Source organism: Episyrphus balteatus, chromosome 2, assembly GCF_945859705.1.
Source record: "Episyrphus balteatus chromosome 2, idEpiBalt1.1, whole genome shotgun sequence".
Lineage (NCBI taxonomy): Eukaryota > Metazoa > Arthropoda > Insecta > Diptera > Syrphidae > Episyrphus > Episyrphus balteatus.
The window spans coordinates 128996114-129015679 of NC_079135.1; the positions used below are offsets into that span (position 1 = coordinate 128996114).

Genomic DNA, 19566 nt, shown 5'->3' on the forward strand with positions numbered 1-19566 from the left:
CCATTGAGATAATTTATGTAATAAGCTTGAGAGAAAGGTTTTCCAAACCTGCCCAATATAAGATGAAAGCACACAATTTCTGTTTACAAAATCTACAATCTACAAAACCTTCTACAAAATCTTAGCTATAGTTTTGAAAAGAAATGTAAATATTTAGGAAAGAAGAATACAAAATTAAACAAATTTACTCACCAAATTGCAACTACTTAGTTGTTTTCACAAAATTTTATCATCGTCTTGACAACCTTTTGATATTCTTGAAAAATAGTCATTACTTTAAATTAATTTTCTTCACCAACTGATCATGATACTCTAATTAGATGATTAATAATTACTTATGTATTGGCAATACTTTCATTATGTTCACTTCTTTAATAATAAAATTCGTCGAAAATATATATTTTTATCCATCATCGATTGAATTTAAACTTAAAGCTATATAATCATTTCGAGTTATATTTGTTCAACTCGCAAATCACTGACTTTTGCTTTTTAAAAGACTTTCTAAACTTGAGCGTTCTTTTATACAATCCGATGTTAGAATTTCTACTCGTTCCGTATCAGCAATGTACACGTCATCTTCAATACGTATTCCAAGACCTCGAAATTCTTTTGGTACATCTAGACGGTCTTTGGCGATATAAATACCAGGTTCCACAGTACAAACCATACCAGGCACTAGTTTCATACTTCTTGACATGAGAGGAGTATCGTGGACATCCATTCCTAGGTAGTGAGATACATGATGTGGACAAAAATTATAAGCTGCCTGAAATTGAATTTGGAATATAAATTAATTGTTTCTTTAAATTTAAACTTAAAATTAAGTACAAAAGGAACGAGGAGGCGGACTATCAAGCAAAAGCGGGAGCAATTTCAACTTTAATGGGACCCAAATAGTATTGCGGAATAAGAGAAAACGATTTAAAAAACAAAACAAAAAAGACGAAGAGACCAGAAGAGCTCAAGAACAACCAAAACTGAGAAAGGCCAAAATGCTCAATCAATAGATAAAATTAGGGCCATTTTGTTCACTCGAAGTTGAACATAACTTGAGGATTTTTATCTTCAACTTCCCAATTTGCTTTTGTTCACTGAAAGTTGACATTTTTAACTTTCGATTTTCAACTCGAGAGTTTATCAACTTCCAGTTTTCTCAACTTCCCGAAAAAGTAGAAGTTAGGCAACCAAACTTGAGAGTTTGCTTCAAAATAATTTTTTTTTTATTTTTCTGTCAAAATTTTGTTGGCAGTTATTGCGTTAACGAATAAAGAACAAATTAATGAAAAAAATAAAACAGAAAACAGAAAAAGAACTGCATTTTATATTTTATTATGTATTTTTATTATAACCTTTAAATTAAAGCATTCTGTTTAAGACAAAACTCTTTTTTTTTTTCTGGTGTTATGGATCTTGAAGTATATGATTTTGTAGTTTTTTCTTGAATTTTTTTAAAGTTTCTGTTTAAGATCACTCCCGATGGGGCAAAGGCTTGAATCATTTCACTTCTATCCAATTCCATACATTTCAATTATTTCGCATTTAGGTATATTATTAACAGCCACACAAAAAATATAATTTTATCAAATGAATTCGTATGGCAAAATTGTTTTGATTTGGATTTGTAATTCTTGAAAAACGGCGCACATACAATCGGACAAAAATCGATTCGTTGTTAATAATAAAAAGAATTCGACATTTTGAACACCAAATAGGTACAACACAAACCATTATAAAATTCTAACTGACGTAAAACATTCAAAATATGATTATAAACTGACAGTTTTTTATGTTTACTGTCACAAATATCCCAGGGATATTTTAAAAACTAAAAGTTAGCCAACTTTTGTTTTTTAAACTCGAGAGTTAAGAAAAAAATAGTGAACAAAATAGATTCTCAACTTTTGTTTTAACTCTCGAGTTTGAGTCAACTCTCAAGTTTGTTAACTTGAGAGTTTGCTTCAAGTTGAGCAATAGTGAACAAAATCGCCCTTAGACCTTCAGAGCAATGTTTTAAAGCCACCATTTTAACCTACCCTTGCTATAGCCTGGTCGTTAGTGATATGGGCTGGTATAAGTCCAACTTCTTTTAAATACTTTCCAAGCCTGATACACATCGTTTCGAATAGCGTATCTAAGGTATCTCCACCTTCTCTCAGAAGAATCCCTTTGGAAGAAAAAACAAAAAGAACCTTTAAAAAAACGAAAAAATATCGCTTCTATTTCAACAAAAAACTCTCACCAAGAAGATCCTTTTGCAATGTCAAAATAACATCATAGAGTACTTTCTGTGGCTCAGTAAACTCTCCACTTATAGGCCAAGTTCGAGTTATATCGCTGGTATAGCCCCCGTATTCACAGCCAGCATCCATCAGAACCATATCACCACTTTGGACCAACTGAGTGTTATTTATGTAATGAATTGTTGTGGCATTATTCCCGGCAGCAACCACAGGTGGGTAAGCGAGATGACTTGCGTTCTTCATGCGACATTTAAAGTCAACCATGGCAAAGATATGATGCTCGGAGCATCCCGGCCGAGCTTCGGCCATTGTCTCGTTGATAGCTTCTGAAGCAATTTTACATGTTTTCCTCATCAAATCTAATTCTGCAGACGATTTAAAGAGTCGCATGCTTTGCATAAACACAGCTGGCGACTTCAAAGGGACTTTTAAATCGGTGGCTCTTAGAATTTCCGCCAAATGATGCTGATCTGTTCCGTGTTCGTCATACCAAATGGCAGCGTGGGATTTTTCTTTTGTTTTTCTGTTGAAATATTAATTTTATTTTTATTTATTTTAATTCGTTAAAAACTTACGTGAATAATATATTTAAACATAAATATAACTTAAACCGATCGGAAAGTTATTGACCCATTAATAATTCCAACAATAAAAAAAAACTGTAAATACTTTTTATGGTTGGTGAGTGAAGGAAGACTTTTTAAAATGAGTCTCTGAGAGTAAGGCGGGAGTAAATTTTCATGTGACAATGGAAGAAAACGAAGGCAGAAACGCTAAAAACCTTCTCTGAACTGTTTGAGGTCTGGTTGTAGTAAGAATTGGTCTCACAAAAGATACAAAGAGAAGCTTAAGAATATAAGGGTCACAAAAATCAAGACCAAATCTCTTTATGAAGCCTAGAAAACTGTATAAGCTTTTTTAATTATATGGTTTAAATGATCGTTAAAAGTTCTAATTCAGACAACGTGGAGACTTGATTTAAGTAACATGAATCAAACGAATAATTATAAACTAACGGAACTTTTTTGTGTGTAAAACTCATAGTTTAGCACTTGTCAACATTAAGAACAAGGCGATTTTTTCTGCACCATTCTTCTTCTTTTTCTTCTTTCTTAAATAAAATTAAGTCTTCTTGTAAAAGTAAACAGTCAGTTTTACATTTGCGCCCTTAATATTAAAGTGGACTAAGTCACTCCTAAAAATACGACCAAATCTAGCCTAAAAATAAGCTTCTTTATTGCTGCTTCAGTTTTTTTTTTTTTTCAATTTTCAATTCATTTTTATTTTGCATCATCTTAAAACTATCTTAAAGTTAGACAAAAATTCATAAAAACTAGCCTACCTATCAATTACTTACAACCAACTTACTGGCCCTATACGAGCACTTTAAGTTATAGCTCCTTCAGTGATTTCATAAAAGAAATACATTTAATTCGTTATAAGAAAATTATTATGTAAGCCAAAAGTAGTCACTTAGTCCACTTTCATAATCATAGGCACATTTAATACCTTTGAAAAGCTTAATGTCATCAGCATAAAAAAGGACGGACGAATTTTGTATGATCGAAACCAAGTCATTTATAAATAAAATAAACAAAATTGGACCTAAATAGCTGCCCTGATGGACGCCAGAATGGACATAAAATTGATTCGAAGATACATTACAAAAACCAACATTATAGAGACGTGAAATTGAATAAATTAGTAACAGCAGACTTTTTTTAACGAATTTATCTTGATTATCACATATGAATGACGTACAATGAAAAGTAAGAACATTACAAACAATTGAATCATACAGTTTTGGTATCACAGATAATTAAACTATAGGTCGGTAGTTCATTGTTATATTTTTGGGAACTTTCTTGTGCACTGGGGACTCGGATAATGAATGCACTTTTCCAGATATTGGGAAAAGCGAACTTTCTAGAGATTTATTAAAGAGAACACTTAACGGTTAGGATAGATAGGAAAAAAAAAACGATGGGACACCATCAGGGATTTCAATCAAACACTCATCCAGTTTCATGATACTTTGTGCGATGGTATCTTCGTTTATTTCAAAAGCTGCGTTCCTTTGGGAATATTTATCTGCTTTGAACTACTTTTTCAATATAGCAAAAGTAGTTCAAAGTAGTTTTAAGTACTAAGCAGTAGATAAATATTCCTAAAGGAACGCAGCTAAATTGGTTTGAGTTTAAGTGAGAGTAGTTCATCTCAGCAGAAGAAATATAAGAAGTGTTCTTTGAGTTTGAATCATCGAAAGCTTCTTCAAAGAATTTACAAACATGTTTGAGATAACCTCAGGGTCATGGCTAGTTGACGATGAGTTCGACATGGAGTTTGGGTAACCACTTGTTTTTTCTTCTGATTAACATATTTCCAGATCTATCAGGGTTAGATTTAAAATCACTTTCTATTTTAGTTATTTAATTTTCATATAAAGTATTTGAATGCTCTGCAAATACCTGTTTTATATTATATTTTACCCAGGCTCTGTTTCTTTTATTTTGAAGATTTTAAGATGTAAATCAAACGATTTAGGTGGCATTAGATTTGCCACGACGATTTGCTTTGTAAAAACAGTCAGAAAGTGAATTATGAAAAAGATTACACATATCATCAATATCATCTGGATCACGATGAACATAAAACACAGCTAATATTGCAATTAAAAAATAATTGATTTCATTCGATTGTAGATAATAAATTAAAAAGGCTTAAATAGTTAAATGACCAAAATTATATCAATATACATATTTGCTTCGGATTAAAATTAATTTGCTTACCGAATGATTTGTGCCTTAAAATCGCTTACAGGATAGGCCTCATCTACTCCAAACAATTCCAAAGAATTGTCAACTCCAGTTCGTGGTCCATCCCAGAGTTCAGCGTGTTTGTCTTTCGGTCTCATGAACAAAGTCGATGTGGCTTGACTCGATTCATCGATTGTCATCACAAGAACTGAATCCGGTTCCAAACAGCCAGTGAGATAGAAAAACTCTGAATTTTGACGAAAGACATAAGGGATTTTGTCGCTCATATATTTTTTGGTTCCCGATGGGACAATTACCTAATGTCAACATGTTAAACATTTTTACAAAAATAAAGAATATAATAAATGACCTTACTGTGTGATTTTTGATTGTCGGTTCCACATTGTTTGTGTGCTTTTGGATTCCTTGCATGAGACGAGTTCGACGTTCTTTAAATTCGTCAACCTTGATTTTGGGAACAATTTCACCTTCATTCAGAAGATGTGAATGTGTCCACGAAGTCGGTTGACCAAGATTTTCATTCACATTTCGTTGTGAGGATTTTTCTTTTTCCGGCAAAACTCCGCCAATTGTCGAGGAGAACCTTACTTTTGTGGATGTTTTTTTCAGTGAGATTAGTTTAGAATATATTTGTTTTACTTACAAATATTTGTAGAACATTGATTGATGTTGCGACTAGAGATATTTTTGAGAAGAAACATGTTTTTTTAAACGACAAGAAAATAAGAAAATAAAAATATATTATTTAATGAAATTTGTTTAGTATATTTTTATAAGAACATAACTTCTTGTAGGAATAGATAGAAATGAAACAAAATTTAAAAAAAAACAACATTAGTTGTCAGCTGTTAATTTTATATAAAAACAGATATATATCTGTTCAATGAGATTGGGTGCGTTCACGTACGCATAGATACCCCATCCAAGATCTTTGTATATAAAATCTATAGTTCTATCATGAAGTGAAATTTTTTAGTTTGTTTGCTACCTGAGTGGTCGCGAGGGTGCTTAGATCGAATTCAATAATGGGAGTAAGGAGATGAGATATACGTTTCTGTTTGAAATTTGACATAGTTTTTAGTTCGTTCGCTAGCTTACTATTTTGGTGGCGCTGTTTTTTTCCATGATAGTACTATAGATTTTATATACAAAGGCCAAGATACCTAAGTGTACGATCAGCTGAGATTTTATATGCGATTACAACAACACAAATGTATCCGGATACCCTTAGATCGGTACGTGAACGCACCCATTGATTTTTTTTCTGTGCTGAATTGTTCTAGTTTGCTGTTCATTGACACATCTAGAACAGTTTAGAACACGATTTTCTATTCTTGCTTTTGAGTCAGATCAGCGCTGATCTAACCTAGGTTAGAACATATTCGTGAGAAGTGTCAAAAGCAAAGCTGTCATTTTTTGTTTTGATTTAATTGTGCGAATATTTCTCGGGTGCTCGTGGTTTTTATAACTAAAACCAATTTTTAATTATATTTTTATAAAATTCATATAATTTTAAATTTGTTTTTTTTTTTTTATTTTGACAACTGACGTTTAAAACTTGTTCTGACTTTTCTCACGAAACTGTGCAGTCCTGTCCTGTTCCGATCTAGAAAAATCCTCTGTGAACACAACTAATTTTAGATCTGTTCAATGAGATTGTAATGTGAGCTTCTTAGTCAGAATTGGATTTTTTTTTTGACATTTGACATTGTTTAAATCCAGATGTATTTTTTAAACTAGTGGATAATATGGCCGTACCCTTCAAGCAAACGAGTCTGACCTCGGTCCGAATTGGCTCTGAAGTAAGTCAGATTTCGACTACGAAACGGGTCCGACGGCAGCGGCTGAAATTAGTATGGAAATTATAATCACCGCGGAGCCGATTGCATATGAATTTGTATTTTCACCACGATTTCTCCTTCGACTCTGTGTTAAAAAGTTGTAAATGTGTGAGTAAAATGGCGTGTCGAAATGGAGAAATCAAACAGAACTCCGTTTTCTTGCTTGAAGGGTAAGTGTACTGTGCTCAAACAGAGCTAATGAATTATGATGTCTTTTGTGTTTGAACACCCCTAAAATGTGAACATTCTTGAATTAAAACAAAAACCAAATTCGGAACATTCAGAACAATTCAAACATTCATAAAAAAGTGCATTAATTTTTAACAAATTAAATTACAATAAAAAACAAATCGATTTTGTTTAAGGAGATAACTAAATTAAGCTTCACTTTCATGTATATAAACTAAAAATTAAATCGCAAACCAATGACACAAATTCAAAAACTTACCCCACAATCTTTGTGTGAAAATTATTGTTACACTTCATCCAAACTCATAAAATTCAACTTTAAATGGACAATAAATAATTTTTCCTTTCTTCAGCATAAAAAAATTGGTGAGCAAATTCAATCCTCATTATTTGGTGAAGCTTCCAATCCAGAATTAAAATGCTACATGATATTATGTCCGAATGGTGGAAAAGAAGACAACAAAGATTTTATATCATTGTATTTGGTACTCAAATCATTACCAAATAATAAAAGAGAAATTTTGGGCAAATTTACTATTTCCATTTTAAATTCCCAAGCAATAAAACAGAAAAGTTTATCCTGCAATGTTCACAATTTTGTGATCTCTAAAGATTTTGGTTACCCCAGATTCGTTAGTCGAGAATATATTTTCGACAAAAATAACGACGTTCTGCCAAATGACGAATTGACAATTTTCTGTGAAGTTCAACTTCTTGCAGATCCTGTTAATATGTGTTTTATAAATAAAAGCAACAAATATAGAAATGGTAAAATATTGATTTTTTCGAATAATTACGGTAAATTTTTGAATAGCGACAGATTCAGTGACGTCACACTTATCGTTGGTGAGCATGAATTTCCAGCTCACAAAACAATTTTGGCTGCCAGAAGTGATGTTTTTTCTGCCATGTTCGAACATGACATGGAAGAGCAACAATCTAATCGAGTTGTCATAACCGATGTTGATCATGAAGTTCTTCAAGAGATGCTTCAGTTCATTTATACAGGTGAATCGCCGAATTTAGCAAAAATGGCAAATCATCTTTTTGTCGCCGCTGATAAATATGCTTTGGAATCGTTGAAAGCCTTATCCGAAGAAGCATTGTTTTATGCATTGTCAATTGAGACAGTAGCTGAGACTTTAGCTTTAGCTGTTATGCACAGTGCAGATAAGTTAAAAGAAAAAACGATCGAATTTTTAAAAAATTTTAAAAAATTAATCAAAAACTTTTTTTAATTGCGTTTTGATAACACATTGTGAACTTATTTATTAAAATAAAAAAAGAACATTTGTTTTGTTTATGTATTAACCTTGTATTTTATTTTAAAGAGGGATCTTTCTTCAAGAGATTATTTTTCACTTGTAATTTTCTATAAACTGGTAAAACAGGTAACACAATTTTTGTGCGCATGTAATAGATATAATTTGACGAGTATGATAAGATGATATGTCGTTTTCTGAGAACTGATAACCGTTTATTGTGGAGTGGTTTGTTTAATACAGATTTTTATTACGGTTGTCAAATTTTTGCCACCGCACAGTGGAACGAGTGTATGGGAAAAACGGCAAAATTAATATCTTGGGAATAAAATAAGAAATTCAGCCAAATATGCTTGAAAAAGTATTTTATCACTTATATCTATGATTGCAACCTAAAAACAAAGAAATTAATACACTAAATTATATAAATCTAGGATATTTTGTATAAAAGAGCTGAGCAGCGAACTTGTTTTTATTTTACTTTTTATTTATAATTGTTTGCTTATGTTTTGCTATCTAGATTACATTATTTTAATAGTTAAACAAATTTATACTTCTATACATAAAGTAATCACCATCACTTTCGGAAGAATTATGCATATTACTAAGATCTAACTCCATGGGTATAATTCTGCAATTGTTGTGGCTGCCTTGTCGTGCTATTGACGAAGATAAATGGACCAGGAAGCACCCACAGTTGGGAAGCTCTTACCATCGCCACAGATCACCCGCATCCGTGTGGTCAAGGCCAAGCTAGAATGGCAAGAAAAGAAAAAAAATTAGCAGCAGGAGGTCGGCAAGGAATTTCATCTGGGACTTACCTGCGAACACGTCAATACGGATGGGATTGTTGTTTCAATAGTGTGGTGGTTGATGGAAAATAATTAAAATTATAGAAATGGAGGGTTTTCCAATTTGTTTTGTTTTATTTGGTGTACCTATTTGGTTATATTTTTTCTTCTTGTTCATGGGATGTCTGTCACCTTCGTTCTGTCATCCATCTTTGTTATAGAAACTTCAAACAGCTGATTGCTGGGAACAAAGATGAATGCATTCAGGAATAACATAAATAATTTCCTAAGGGAAATTTGTTTTTAGGTTCGTGTCGAAGATATGAACGAGTGCGGTGGGCATTTAAGGGGCATTATAAACCAAGAAATCGTAGGCAAGAAGGGAGTGGGTAAGGAGAGCCCCTTAAAAGTAGTGGGTCTTGGAAAAACGGCTCCCATGTACCTTAACACAGTAAGAGAATACTGGTGTTTTTTTTGGGGAACTAAGTAAGAGTTCGTACGGTGTCAGGGATATGTATTCGAGGTACACTTTTAGTTCCAAAGTATTCATCCCCGACGTAATATCCAAGTGGTTCTAGTGCTCAAAGTAAGGGTTTTTTTTGTGAATTTTTTTCAAGTCAAAGTCAGTGTTAATTTAAATTATATATTGTTTTTATTGGTAGATATAAAGTGTTGGATACAGAATAATTTTCGAAGGAGATTCTTTGCAACTAAATAGTAAAAGAGTTAAATAAGGGTGAGTGATTTTTTTTAAATATTTTATTGCGTTAGAGTTAGGATTTTAAAATGAAATTTGCATTAGGTATCGCGGGTGAAATAACAGGCAATAACGGCCGTTAGCCTTTGTGCGTCGTGGGAGGTACCGAAAGAAACGGAACAAAATTCAACTGGTGTAAAAACCGTGGAACAACGGTCACCAATTATACAACGGAAAACAGCCATAATACAGATAAGTGGTCCGTAAATTTAAAATGTTTTTTTCTGGAAATTTAAAAAAAAAAGGCAACCATATCACGCGATACCCTATTTAATAAAAATATCAAAAAACACATAAATTTCCCTATTATCAAAAAAATACTAATCGGATACCGCAACCCATAGGGAACAATTCAGCGGAAGTTGGAATTCGGCCATCGCGGTCAAAAACTAAAGCATAAGCTCGGGCGAGATTATTTCTTGCTGGCAGTTTAAAATTTTAATTTTAAAACTAGAAAATTTGTAATTGAAAATTTAGTTACATAAGTATTGAGAAAAAAAAAGGAACATCGTTGCGACAACCGGGTCGGTGGGTTGGGTCAAGTTTCCCCTAAGCGATTTTTTTGATTGTGCAGGTACCAAAAAAAAAGGGTACTAAAACCCCTTCTATAGAGCGCTCTCTAGAGGCAGGGAAGAGGCAACTTGCCGGAGGTCAATTTTTAAATATAGGTGGGATTGGACCTGGCCGAAAAAGGGCATTGGCATCGAGTTGGGGGGTTTTCATCTTTCCAGGTTCTAAGGAAGCTGGAACGGTGTGACCGAGCGGGGCATAAAGGTCCGCCAGCGAACTGAGTCCTTTTTTTTGATCAAAATATTTATCCCTGGCTATATAAAAGATTTATTTTTTTTATCATTTGCTAAACATATACAAATATTATAAGAAACAAAAAAAATCATACTTATCCTTTTGCATAATCTTTGCCATCAACATACAACACAACTATTACTATATGTTTTTTTAATTTCTTGTCAATAATAATAATACTGTATGAACTGCAATCAAAACATAAATCCCAATTTAATAAACTGATTGTCAAATTGTTAGTCACTACAATGAATGTGTATTTATTCAAATAACGTTGAAGACGCTCAAATATGAGCTGCTGAGAGTTTAAATTTTCAGGGGGTGGGAAGGGTGGAGCGAATATAAGAGGTGAGATGCGGTGAGTTTGGAGGACGGTCGCCAAAGGGGAGTCCTTACCGACAAAAATCGAGCCCTAAGGATTCCAGGAGCGGAGTGGGAAGGCTCAGCTGCGACAACATCTGCAGGGTAGTTCCAAAAAGGTGGTATAAGGTAATTTAATGTGTGAATGAACTATTTGTATTGAGATAAGTGAAGATCATTGTTGGCATGGTTTGAATTTTTGTAGCGAGGTGAGGTTTGGTGGAGGGGCAAGATCCCCCCCTATATCCGGCGAGCTAGCTTGCGCATCGCCAGCATGCCACGGCCCCGTCTACCAGACACTCGGACCCTTCCTATACCGAATCCCATCCATTTCCTGCAATTTCCGATTCCGTATTTATCCTACCCAACGAATCCCATCCTCAGGTCCCACTCCAGTTGCCCGTTACAAATGGCGCCCAGACGTTAGGTACGAAATGTTGTGTTAGTTGTCCTTTGTTTTTTAGTTTCAGCTTCTAGAGGTTTTCTTTGACAATGTTGGAACAAACTTGTAGGTCGTGATTAGGAAAGCTTGAACGCATACCAAATCATATGCGACGAGTTGTTTCAGTGTTGCCATGGGGAACAAATAGATGCTACGTGTAAGATTTCACTTGCAGTCAGAATTCAAAATCCAGTAGGTCTTCAACAGAAAGGTCACAGACGAGCCTGTCGAATTGCGACTGGAGGATGATTTTGACCAGGAAGTGAAATTAGTGTATGTCAAGTGTGCGATTGCTGTTGCTAGTACATACGGAAAGAATCGTAAGTCTTGATCGAGATTGCTCGTAAGAAGGCTTGATCAATCGCGACGATGACTTCCGGATATAATAGCAACAACAACCGTAACGTGTGTGTGTGAATGGATGTTGTATGGATGTTTTTACTAAATACCACCTTTAAGGAACTACATTTTTATAGAGCGTGTCCAACAGACCACCAAAAATTGGAAAACAAAAAATTATCACCTTTTGCTATAACCACCCGGAACACCCCCGTATGTGTATGAATACAAACAAAAAAAAAATTTACGAAATTTACAAAATTTACATTACGATAAAAACTGAAAAAAAAAGTCCAGATTAAAGAACATTGAGGATCAAAATTAAAGCGAATAGCGAAAAAAAAAAAACTGAAATTTGATGCGAAAGAAAAAGGCGAACAGATAGGAAAGAAACAAAAACTTAGAAAAAAAAAACAAAAAAAAAATAACAAAACAAAAAATAAATAAATAATTAAAAACAAATACAATATATATAGATAAAAAAAAAAAAAAAAAAAAAAAATATAAATAACACAAATTAAGATATAAGTGCAAAAATTTAAGAATTTCCTAGTTCCATCTTTTCAAATATTTATTGCTAATTTTTTTGGATATAATTTAGCTTAGGATCTAATCTTACTAATAAAATTTGGGATAAGCAAACCCATTAATTCCTTGGGGTTTTAGAGTACGTCTCGATTTGATCCAGATTTGCGGTAAGGGGATGAATGCTGAGGTAGCTGAAGAAGTGAGTCGAATAATAAATATCTCCTTACAAAATAATCAGGCGTTAACCCGAGCCAAATACTTACAAATTAGAGAAAAAACGTCCAGGATGCCGATAACCCATTCGCCAAGAAAACCTGATGCCCCTCCACCGGGCGATAACGAGCAGAGTACGTTGGTGAACTTACCGTCGCCGTACTCGGTACCACCACCACCACTTCCGACTTCAGGTAGTCACCCTTCCGGGTCAATCACCTCCGGAATATCACCGACGTTCAGCCCTTTAACGCAAGTGGGTGGCGTATCAGGGGGAAACCAAGGGGGTGAATTTCAACCTCCTCCAAATTTTTCAGGTACCACCGAACGTTCTGAAAGCAGGAATGGGGGACAGAACAGGTCGGTTAGGGATGACACTGTGCGTCCAGAAGATGGCAATCCGACGCCAGTCAATGCGGCTATATCGGGGGATTTAATTTTGGCTATAAACCGAGCCGTCAGCGATGCTTGTCAACGCTATACAAGTGCCTTGAGGGGAGAACTGGCGGAGTTTCTGAAAATAAACATAGAACAAACATTTAATCAGCGGAAAGAAGTTGGGAATCAAAGCGATCAGAATACTCACCGAGCCACTCTGCAGGTTAACCGGATTGGTACTGCAAATGGTCAGGGGATAGCGTTGGAAGCATCGGGCGGTCGGTCATCTTGTGAGGTAGTGGGGGGTCAGTCTCAACTAAACCCGAATTCGAGAGCTTTCGTGCCGGTTAGTAACGTTATCCCCGGCTCCTTTAGCGTATTTCCTGGGGTAGATAGGGTAGAAAATGGAGGATACCAACCAAACGTTCAACCGAGTCAATACTGCGAAGTGCCGAATTTCTCCACGGGGTATCAACCAAATACTCGACCTATGAGCAATCCGACAAAAGTGGATAAATGGAGAGTGAAATTTGACGGCAGATTGGATGTACTTACCGTGGAGGATTTCGTGTTCATGATTGAGTTCCTTCAGCAACAGCATGCCTGTCCCTGGTCCGAAGTCCTTAGAGACTTTCACACGTTTCTCGCTGGCACTGCATATGAGTGGTATTGGCAGTTCCAGCGATCTAATTATGGTGCAAACTGGCAAACGCTACGCGCCGCCTTAATGAACCAATTCCGGAATCCAATGTCCGATTTCGAAATTATGAGGGACTTGATGGATCGTCGGCAAGGGGGTTGGGAGAGTTGCGATGATTATTTTGCAGCGGTAAACAGGGTGAAGTCACAACTTAGGGTTCCGATTCCAGAGGCGGAATTGGTTCGCATTCTCAAGCGTAATCTTAATGAAAGAATAGGTCGGTTGGTATACCCTCAAGCTATTTTCACGCTAGAGCAGTTGCGGAGGGCGTGCAAGGATGCTGAGTACGCGTTCCCTCTTAAGGAACGAGAGGCAACAAAAGCACATCATAAGCCTTTAAATAAGTACGCCGTTAATGACCTCGCGATGGAAGGGTCAGATCCAAATTACGGCGATGAGCAAATAGCGGCTTTTCAGCACTCTGGTGCTCGACCAAAGAGTGGACGGGACATAAGTACATTGACTTGTTTCAATTGTAACCTTAAGGGTCACAAGTTTAAAGACTGTCCTGTAGCGCCCACAAAAATATTTTGTTACCATTGTGGACGGGAGGGAGTCATTTCCACGAAATGTCCAAATTGTGCCTCGGGAAACAAGTACCGGAACGCGGCGTCGAAGGGGGAGTCGTGTTCCAATCAGACACCCCAGGGGCATTCGAAAGAAAATTAGAAGATCCTTCAAAACAAATCCAAATTTTACCACGAATTCGAACCTGTGAAGATAAAAACAAAAAACTTTATGAAATTAGGCCATTACATGTTAGGCTAAGAGAATATAATATAGCTAGAGAAAGAATTTTTAACGAAAACGGTGCAGCACCATCAAAACGAGTTCTGAAGGCTAGGTTTCGGTACAAGAAGAGAAAAGAAATTAAGAAAAGTATTTCGTCGACAATTTTAGATGTGGCAACTGATCCCCGCCCTTATGCCAAAGTCGAAATCGCTGGGAAAATAATTCTGGGTCTGCTAGATAGTGGGGCTAGTATTAGCATTTTGGGTAAGGGATGCATGGAATTTGTAAAAACTGGCAATTTAAAAGTTTTTCCATACCAGGCGGGTGTCAAAACGGCCGATGGAAAAAACCAGTCCATAGTTGGGAAAGTTCAGACCGAAGTCAAGTTTAAAGACCAAATTCATCAGAATATTTTCTATCTAGTTCCAAACTTAGAACAAGAACTATACTTGGGAATAGATTTCTGGAGGGCGTTTAATATAGCACCAAATGTCGTCAGCTCAGTTTCTGTTCCAGAGGCGGACGCGGATCTATTGAACGCACACAACCTGACATTTGAGCAACGGTCGAAGTTGGAGGCGGTTAAGCAGAAATTCTTGGATTATGATCGACATGGTCTCGGGAAAACATCATTAATGGAACATGTCATCGATACTGGAAACGCGGAGCCTGTTAAGCAGAGACACTACCCTGTTTCTCCAGCGGTTCAAGCCATTTTATACAAAGAAGTGGACCGAATGCTTGAGCTCGGCGTTATAGAGGAGAGTGAGAGTCCTTGGTGCTCGCCTGTTGTCCTTATAAAGAAACCAGCAACCGACGGGACTATTAAGTACCGCTTTTGTCTGGATTCTCGTAAGGTCAACGAGTTGAGTAAAAAGGACGCTAACCCTCTACCTCATATTGAAGGGCTCATCAGCCGGTTACCTAATACCTACTTCATAAGCAGCGTTGATTTGAAAGAAGCATTTTGGCAGATCCCGCTGGAGAAGGAGAGTAGGGAGAAAACTGCGTTTGCGGTACCGGGAAGATCCTTATACCAGTTCACAGTAATGCCATTTGGGTTGTGTAATGCTGCTCAAAGACTTTGCCGTTTAATGGATAAGGTAATTCCTGCACGACTCAGGGACAACGTTTTCGTGTATTTAGACGACTTGTTAGTAATCGCTCCAGATTTTGAGACGCATATCACCGTGCTAGCCGAAGTAGCCGAGTGCCTTAGAAAGGCAAACTTGACCATCAACGTGGGCAAGTCAAAATTTTGTTTTAAAGAATTAAAATACTTGGGATTTATCATAGGTGGCGGGCAAGTTAAAACCGATCCGGCCAAAGTTGAGGCGGTGGTGGATTTTCCAGTGCCGAAAAATTCAAGACAAGTCCGACGGCTACTAGGTCTAGCAGGGTGGTATAGGAGATTCATCAAAGATTTTTCTAGCTTGACCGCACCTCTTACAGATACTCTTAAGGTCAAAAAGGGTAAGTTTAAAATGACGGATGAGGCATTAGTGGCTTTTGAGCAACTCAAAAGGGCCCTTACGACGGCTCCGGTACTGTCTCATCCTGATTTCAAAAAACGATTTTACGTTCAATGTGATGCGTCCGACACTGGAATAGGAGCTGTGCTATTTCAGAAGAACGATGAGAATGAAGAGGTTCCGATATCGTACTTTTCGCAAAAATTGAATAGCTGTCAGCGAAACTATACTGTGACCGAGAGAGAGTGTATGGCAGCGGTTATGGCAATTAAGAAGTTCAGGCCCTATGTCGAGGGTATGGATTTTACGGTTATTACCGACCACTCGAGTCTCAAATGGTTAATGACCATGAAGGACTTGAGTGGAAGGCTAGCCCGATGGAGCTTAGAGTTACAGGGTTATATCTTCGACATAGAGCATCGAAAAGGAACACTGAATGTTGTGCCAGACACACTTTCTCGGGCACATTTAGAAAGTATAGAGATAGAAGATATCGCACCGTTGATAGATTTGACTTCCGAAGAGTTCGAGTCTGAAGAATATAAAGGTCTGATTGAGACCATACGCAAACATCAAAATGAATTGCCCGATTTGAAAATCGAAGAGGATTTTGTCTACAAGCGATCATTGCCACTGGCAGATGAAGATTTGTCGGAGCATAATTGGCGATTGTGGGTACCCTCCGGGTTAACCGAAGAAATTATAGCCAAAGCACATGACCCTCCGCAGGCGGCTCATGGTGGCATCGCAAAAACACTACATCGTATTCGACAATTTTTCTATTGGCCTAACATGACCGTACAAATAAGGCAATATGTGTCTAAATGTGATATATGTAAACAATGTAAACCGTCCTCTCAGATTCTTCGTCCACCTATCGAAAACACGTTTAGTATAAATCGTCCTTTTCAGAAGCTATACATAGATTTTTTGGGTCCTTATCCAAGATCCAAAGCGGGAAACGCTTACGTGTTTGTCGTTCTCGAACATTTATCAAAATACGTTTTCCTAGAACCCTTACGCTCAGCGAACAGCAGCAGTGTAATACACTTTTTAAAAAACGACATTTTTAATGCTTTCGGAGTGCCTCAGATCATCCACTCGGATAATGGGCAACAATTTTTATCTAAAGAGTTCCAAAACCTACTTCAAAAATATGGGATTCGACATTTTCGAACGGCTAATTACTCGCCGCAGTCCAACGCTTCGGAAAGGGTCAACCGAACTCTACTAGCAGCTATACGCTCTTATCTGAAAGATGATCAACGCGACTGGGATGTTCACCTCAGTGACATCGCAGGCGCGTTGAGAAGTTCAGTTCACTCGGCGACTGGTGTGTCACCATATTTTGTCCTGTTTGGGGTGAACATGATGACTCATGGCAGTGGTTACGAACTGGTTCAAAAATTAAGCGTAATAGATGATGGGGAACTGTTGACAATTCCTAGGCAGAATAGACTTCAATGCATTCGCGAGAAAGTTAAAGAAAGTATTTTGAAAGCCCAAGAGAAAAGCGCGAAAACGTATAATCTGCGAACTCGAAAGGTAGTATATGTACCTGGCCAAGAGGTATTTCGGCGAAATTTCGTTTTGAGTGATACGTCAAAATATTTAGCCTCAAAACTATGCCCTAAATTTGTGAAATGTCGAGTGGTGAAAGCGGTAGGGAAAAACATGTATGAACTAGAAAACCTAAGTGGCAAGAAAATAGGAATATTCCATGCCAAAGATATCAAGCAATAGAAAACCTGTGATATAAATGTTCGTGCTAAGTCCCTGGTCGATATACCAAAAACCCGGATAAAGAATCTTAAAACAATTTTTTTTCAGTGTAGAGTCCAACCTTCAGAAAAGTCCAAGAAAAAATTTTAAGTCTAGAGCCTATTCAGATTTAGATAGTTTACTAATTTATATAGAATTTGATTTATTTAGGTTAGGTTAGTTATTTATTTGTTATTAGAGTAGTTTTATATAATAGTTATACATAGTTTCAATTATTTAGTTATTTATTTTCAGATTTTATTAGAGTTATTTATTTCCAGATTTTATAATAGTGTCTATTTTTTTCATTTTTATTAGAGTTATTGGTTTAGTGAGTAAAGAAGATTATTTATTTGAATGTTAATTTATTTCGTTTGTTTACAGTGAAGTCCATAAGACCCTGTGATATGAATGTTATAGATTTTAAGAATTTTGCAATATTCATGTATTTTTGTTAATTTATTTCGTTTGTTTACAGTGAAGTCCATAAGACCCTGTGATATGAATGTTATAGATTTTAAGAAATTTTGCAATATTCATGTATTTTTGTTAATTTATTTAGTTTGTCATACAATTCTTGTTAATTTATTTCAAAATTATTAAAATTCATTTTACTAGTTATATTTAGAACAGATTATTCGAGAATTAACAAACCATATATTTAATAATTCACTTTTAGTTAAAGTTGTTTTAATTTATTGTTTTATAGTTTAGATTTCATATTATTCTAGTTAGATTTTAGTTTTTTTAATAATTTTCCATAAGTGTAGCGATCTCAGTTACTTTATCGCCAAGTGATTCTGATAGATAGCACCTAATAGGTAGTAAGAGATGCATTGGTAAACAAGATCCAGTATCATGGTGCACAAAATACTTCCAAATGAAAAAAAAAAAAAAGAAAAGAACTATTTGAAGCCCCGGGCCAAGAAAGAGAAAACAACCACGGATACAATACCCCTAAGAAAGCAAGAAACTTACAACACCTCAGTATCTTAACAATGTTTTTATTTTTCGCACACAAAACGCCTTACAAAATTAGATTGGAAGTATCGTTGATAATACTGTTACTAAACTAGTACAAGAACAAATAGGTAATGCTTAACCTAATTAGTGGCTAGATCACTCACCAAATTTTAGTTTTAGTAGGTAGTGTAACCATAAATCTTCGATAAATCGTCAGCCTTGAGTAAACCAAGTAATATAATTTTTCACCTAAAATCGATAAAATCTTTAAGATTTAAAATATTCATGTAATGAAGCGATAGGAGTACCTAAAAATGGGAAAAGACCACAAAAAAGGTATTGCCCGGCTTGTGGGTAAGTGGGTTAGTCCCCACCGTTCGAAAACATTGGTACATATGAGGCATCCTTCCATCGTCTCTGCCGCGTTAACACCATGGCAAAACCGATGTTTTGTTGTGGCTGCCTTGTCGTGCTATTGACGAAGATAAATGGACCAGGAAGCACCCACAGTTGGGAAGCTCTTACCATCGCCACAGATCACCCGCATCCGTGTGGTCAAGGCCAAGCTAGAATGGCAAGAAAAGAAAAAAAATTAGCAGCAGGAGGTCGGCAAGGAATTTCATCTGGGACTTACCTGCGAACACGTCAATACGGATGGGATTGTTGTTTCAATAGTGTGGTGGTTGATGGAAAATAATTAAAATTATAGAAATGGAGGGTTTTCCAATTTGTTTTGTTTTATTTGGTGTACCTATTTGGTTATATTTTTTCTTCTTGTTCATGGGATGTCTGTCACCTTCGTTCTGTCATCCATCTTTGTTATAGAAACTTCAAACAGCTGATTGCTGGGAACAAAGATGAATGCATTCAGGAATAACATAAATAATTTCCTAAGGGAAATTTGTTTTTAGGTTCGTGTCGAAGATATGAACGAGTGCGGTGGGCATTTAAGGGGCATTATAAACCAAGAAATCGTAGGCAAGAAGGGAGTGGGTAAGGAGAGCCCCTTAAAAG

General features: G+C 36.1%; 1 protein-coding gene and 1 long non-coding RNA gene across 2 annotated transcripts; both read right to left on the reverse strand.

Annotated features, from left to right (window-relative positions):
* Positions 1-342: 342 nt before the first annotated feature.
* LOC129908206 (xaa-Pro aminopeptidase 3) lies at positions 343-5829 on the reverse strand. The gene is made up of 6 exons (XM_055984564.1): positions 5664-5829; positions 5375-5607; positions 5033-5316; positions 2243-2766; positions 2037-2167; positions 343-769 (listed from the first exon to the last, which is right to left on the reverse strand). The coding sequence occupies exons 1-6, from the start codon at positions 5719-5721 to the stop codon at positions 476-478; spliced, it is 1524 nt and encodes a 507-aa protein (XP_055840539.1). The 5' UTR covers positions 5722-5829; the 3' UTR covers positions 343-475.
* A 12747-nt stretch (positions 5830-18576) lies between these two features.
* LOC129908219 (uncharacterized) lies at positions 18577-19566 on the reverse strand. Its single transcript, XR_008771235.1, has 3 exons — positions 19187-19566; positions 18861-19118; positions 18577-18801 (listed from the first exon to the last, which is right to left on the reverse strand). It is a non-coding gene; the product is annotated as an uncharacterized LOC129908219 (long non-coding RNA).

Bases quoted from the DNA above. Each gene is read 5' to 3' on its own strand.
- LOC129908206 (XM_055984564.1), bottom strand. From the start codon at position 5,721: ATGTTTCTTCTCAAAAATATCTCTAGTCGCAACATCAATCAATGTTCT. The intron at 2,767-5,032 runs GTAAGCAAATTA...ATATTTCAACAG, and splicing joins TTTAAGGCACAAATCATTCG to AAAAACAAAAGAAAAATCCC. The intron at 770-2,036 runs GTAGGTTAAAAT...ATTCAATTTCAG, and splicing joins ACGACCAGGCTATAGCAAGG to GCAGCTTATAATTTTTGTCC.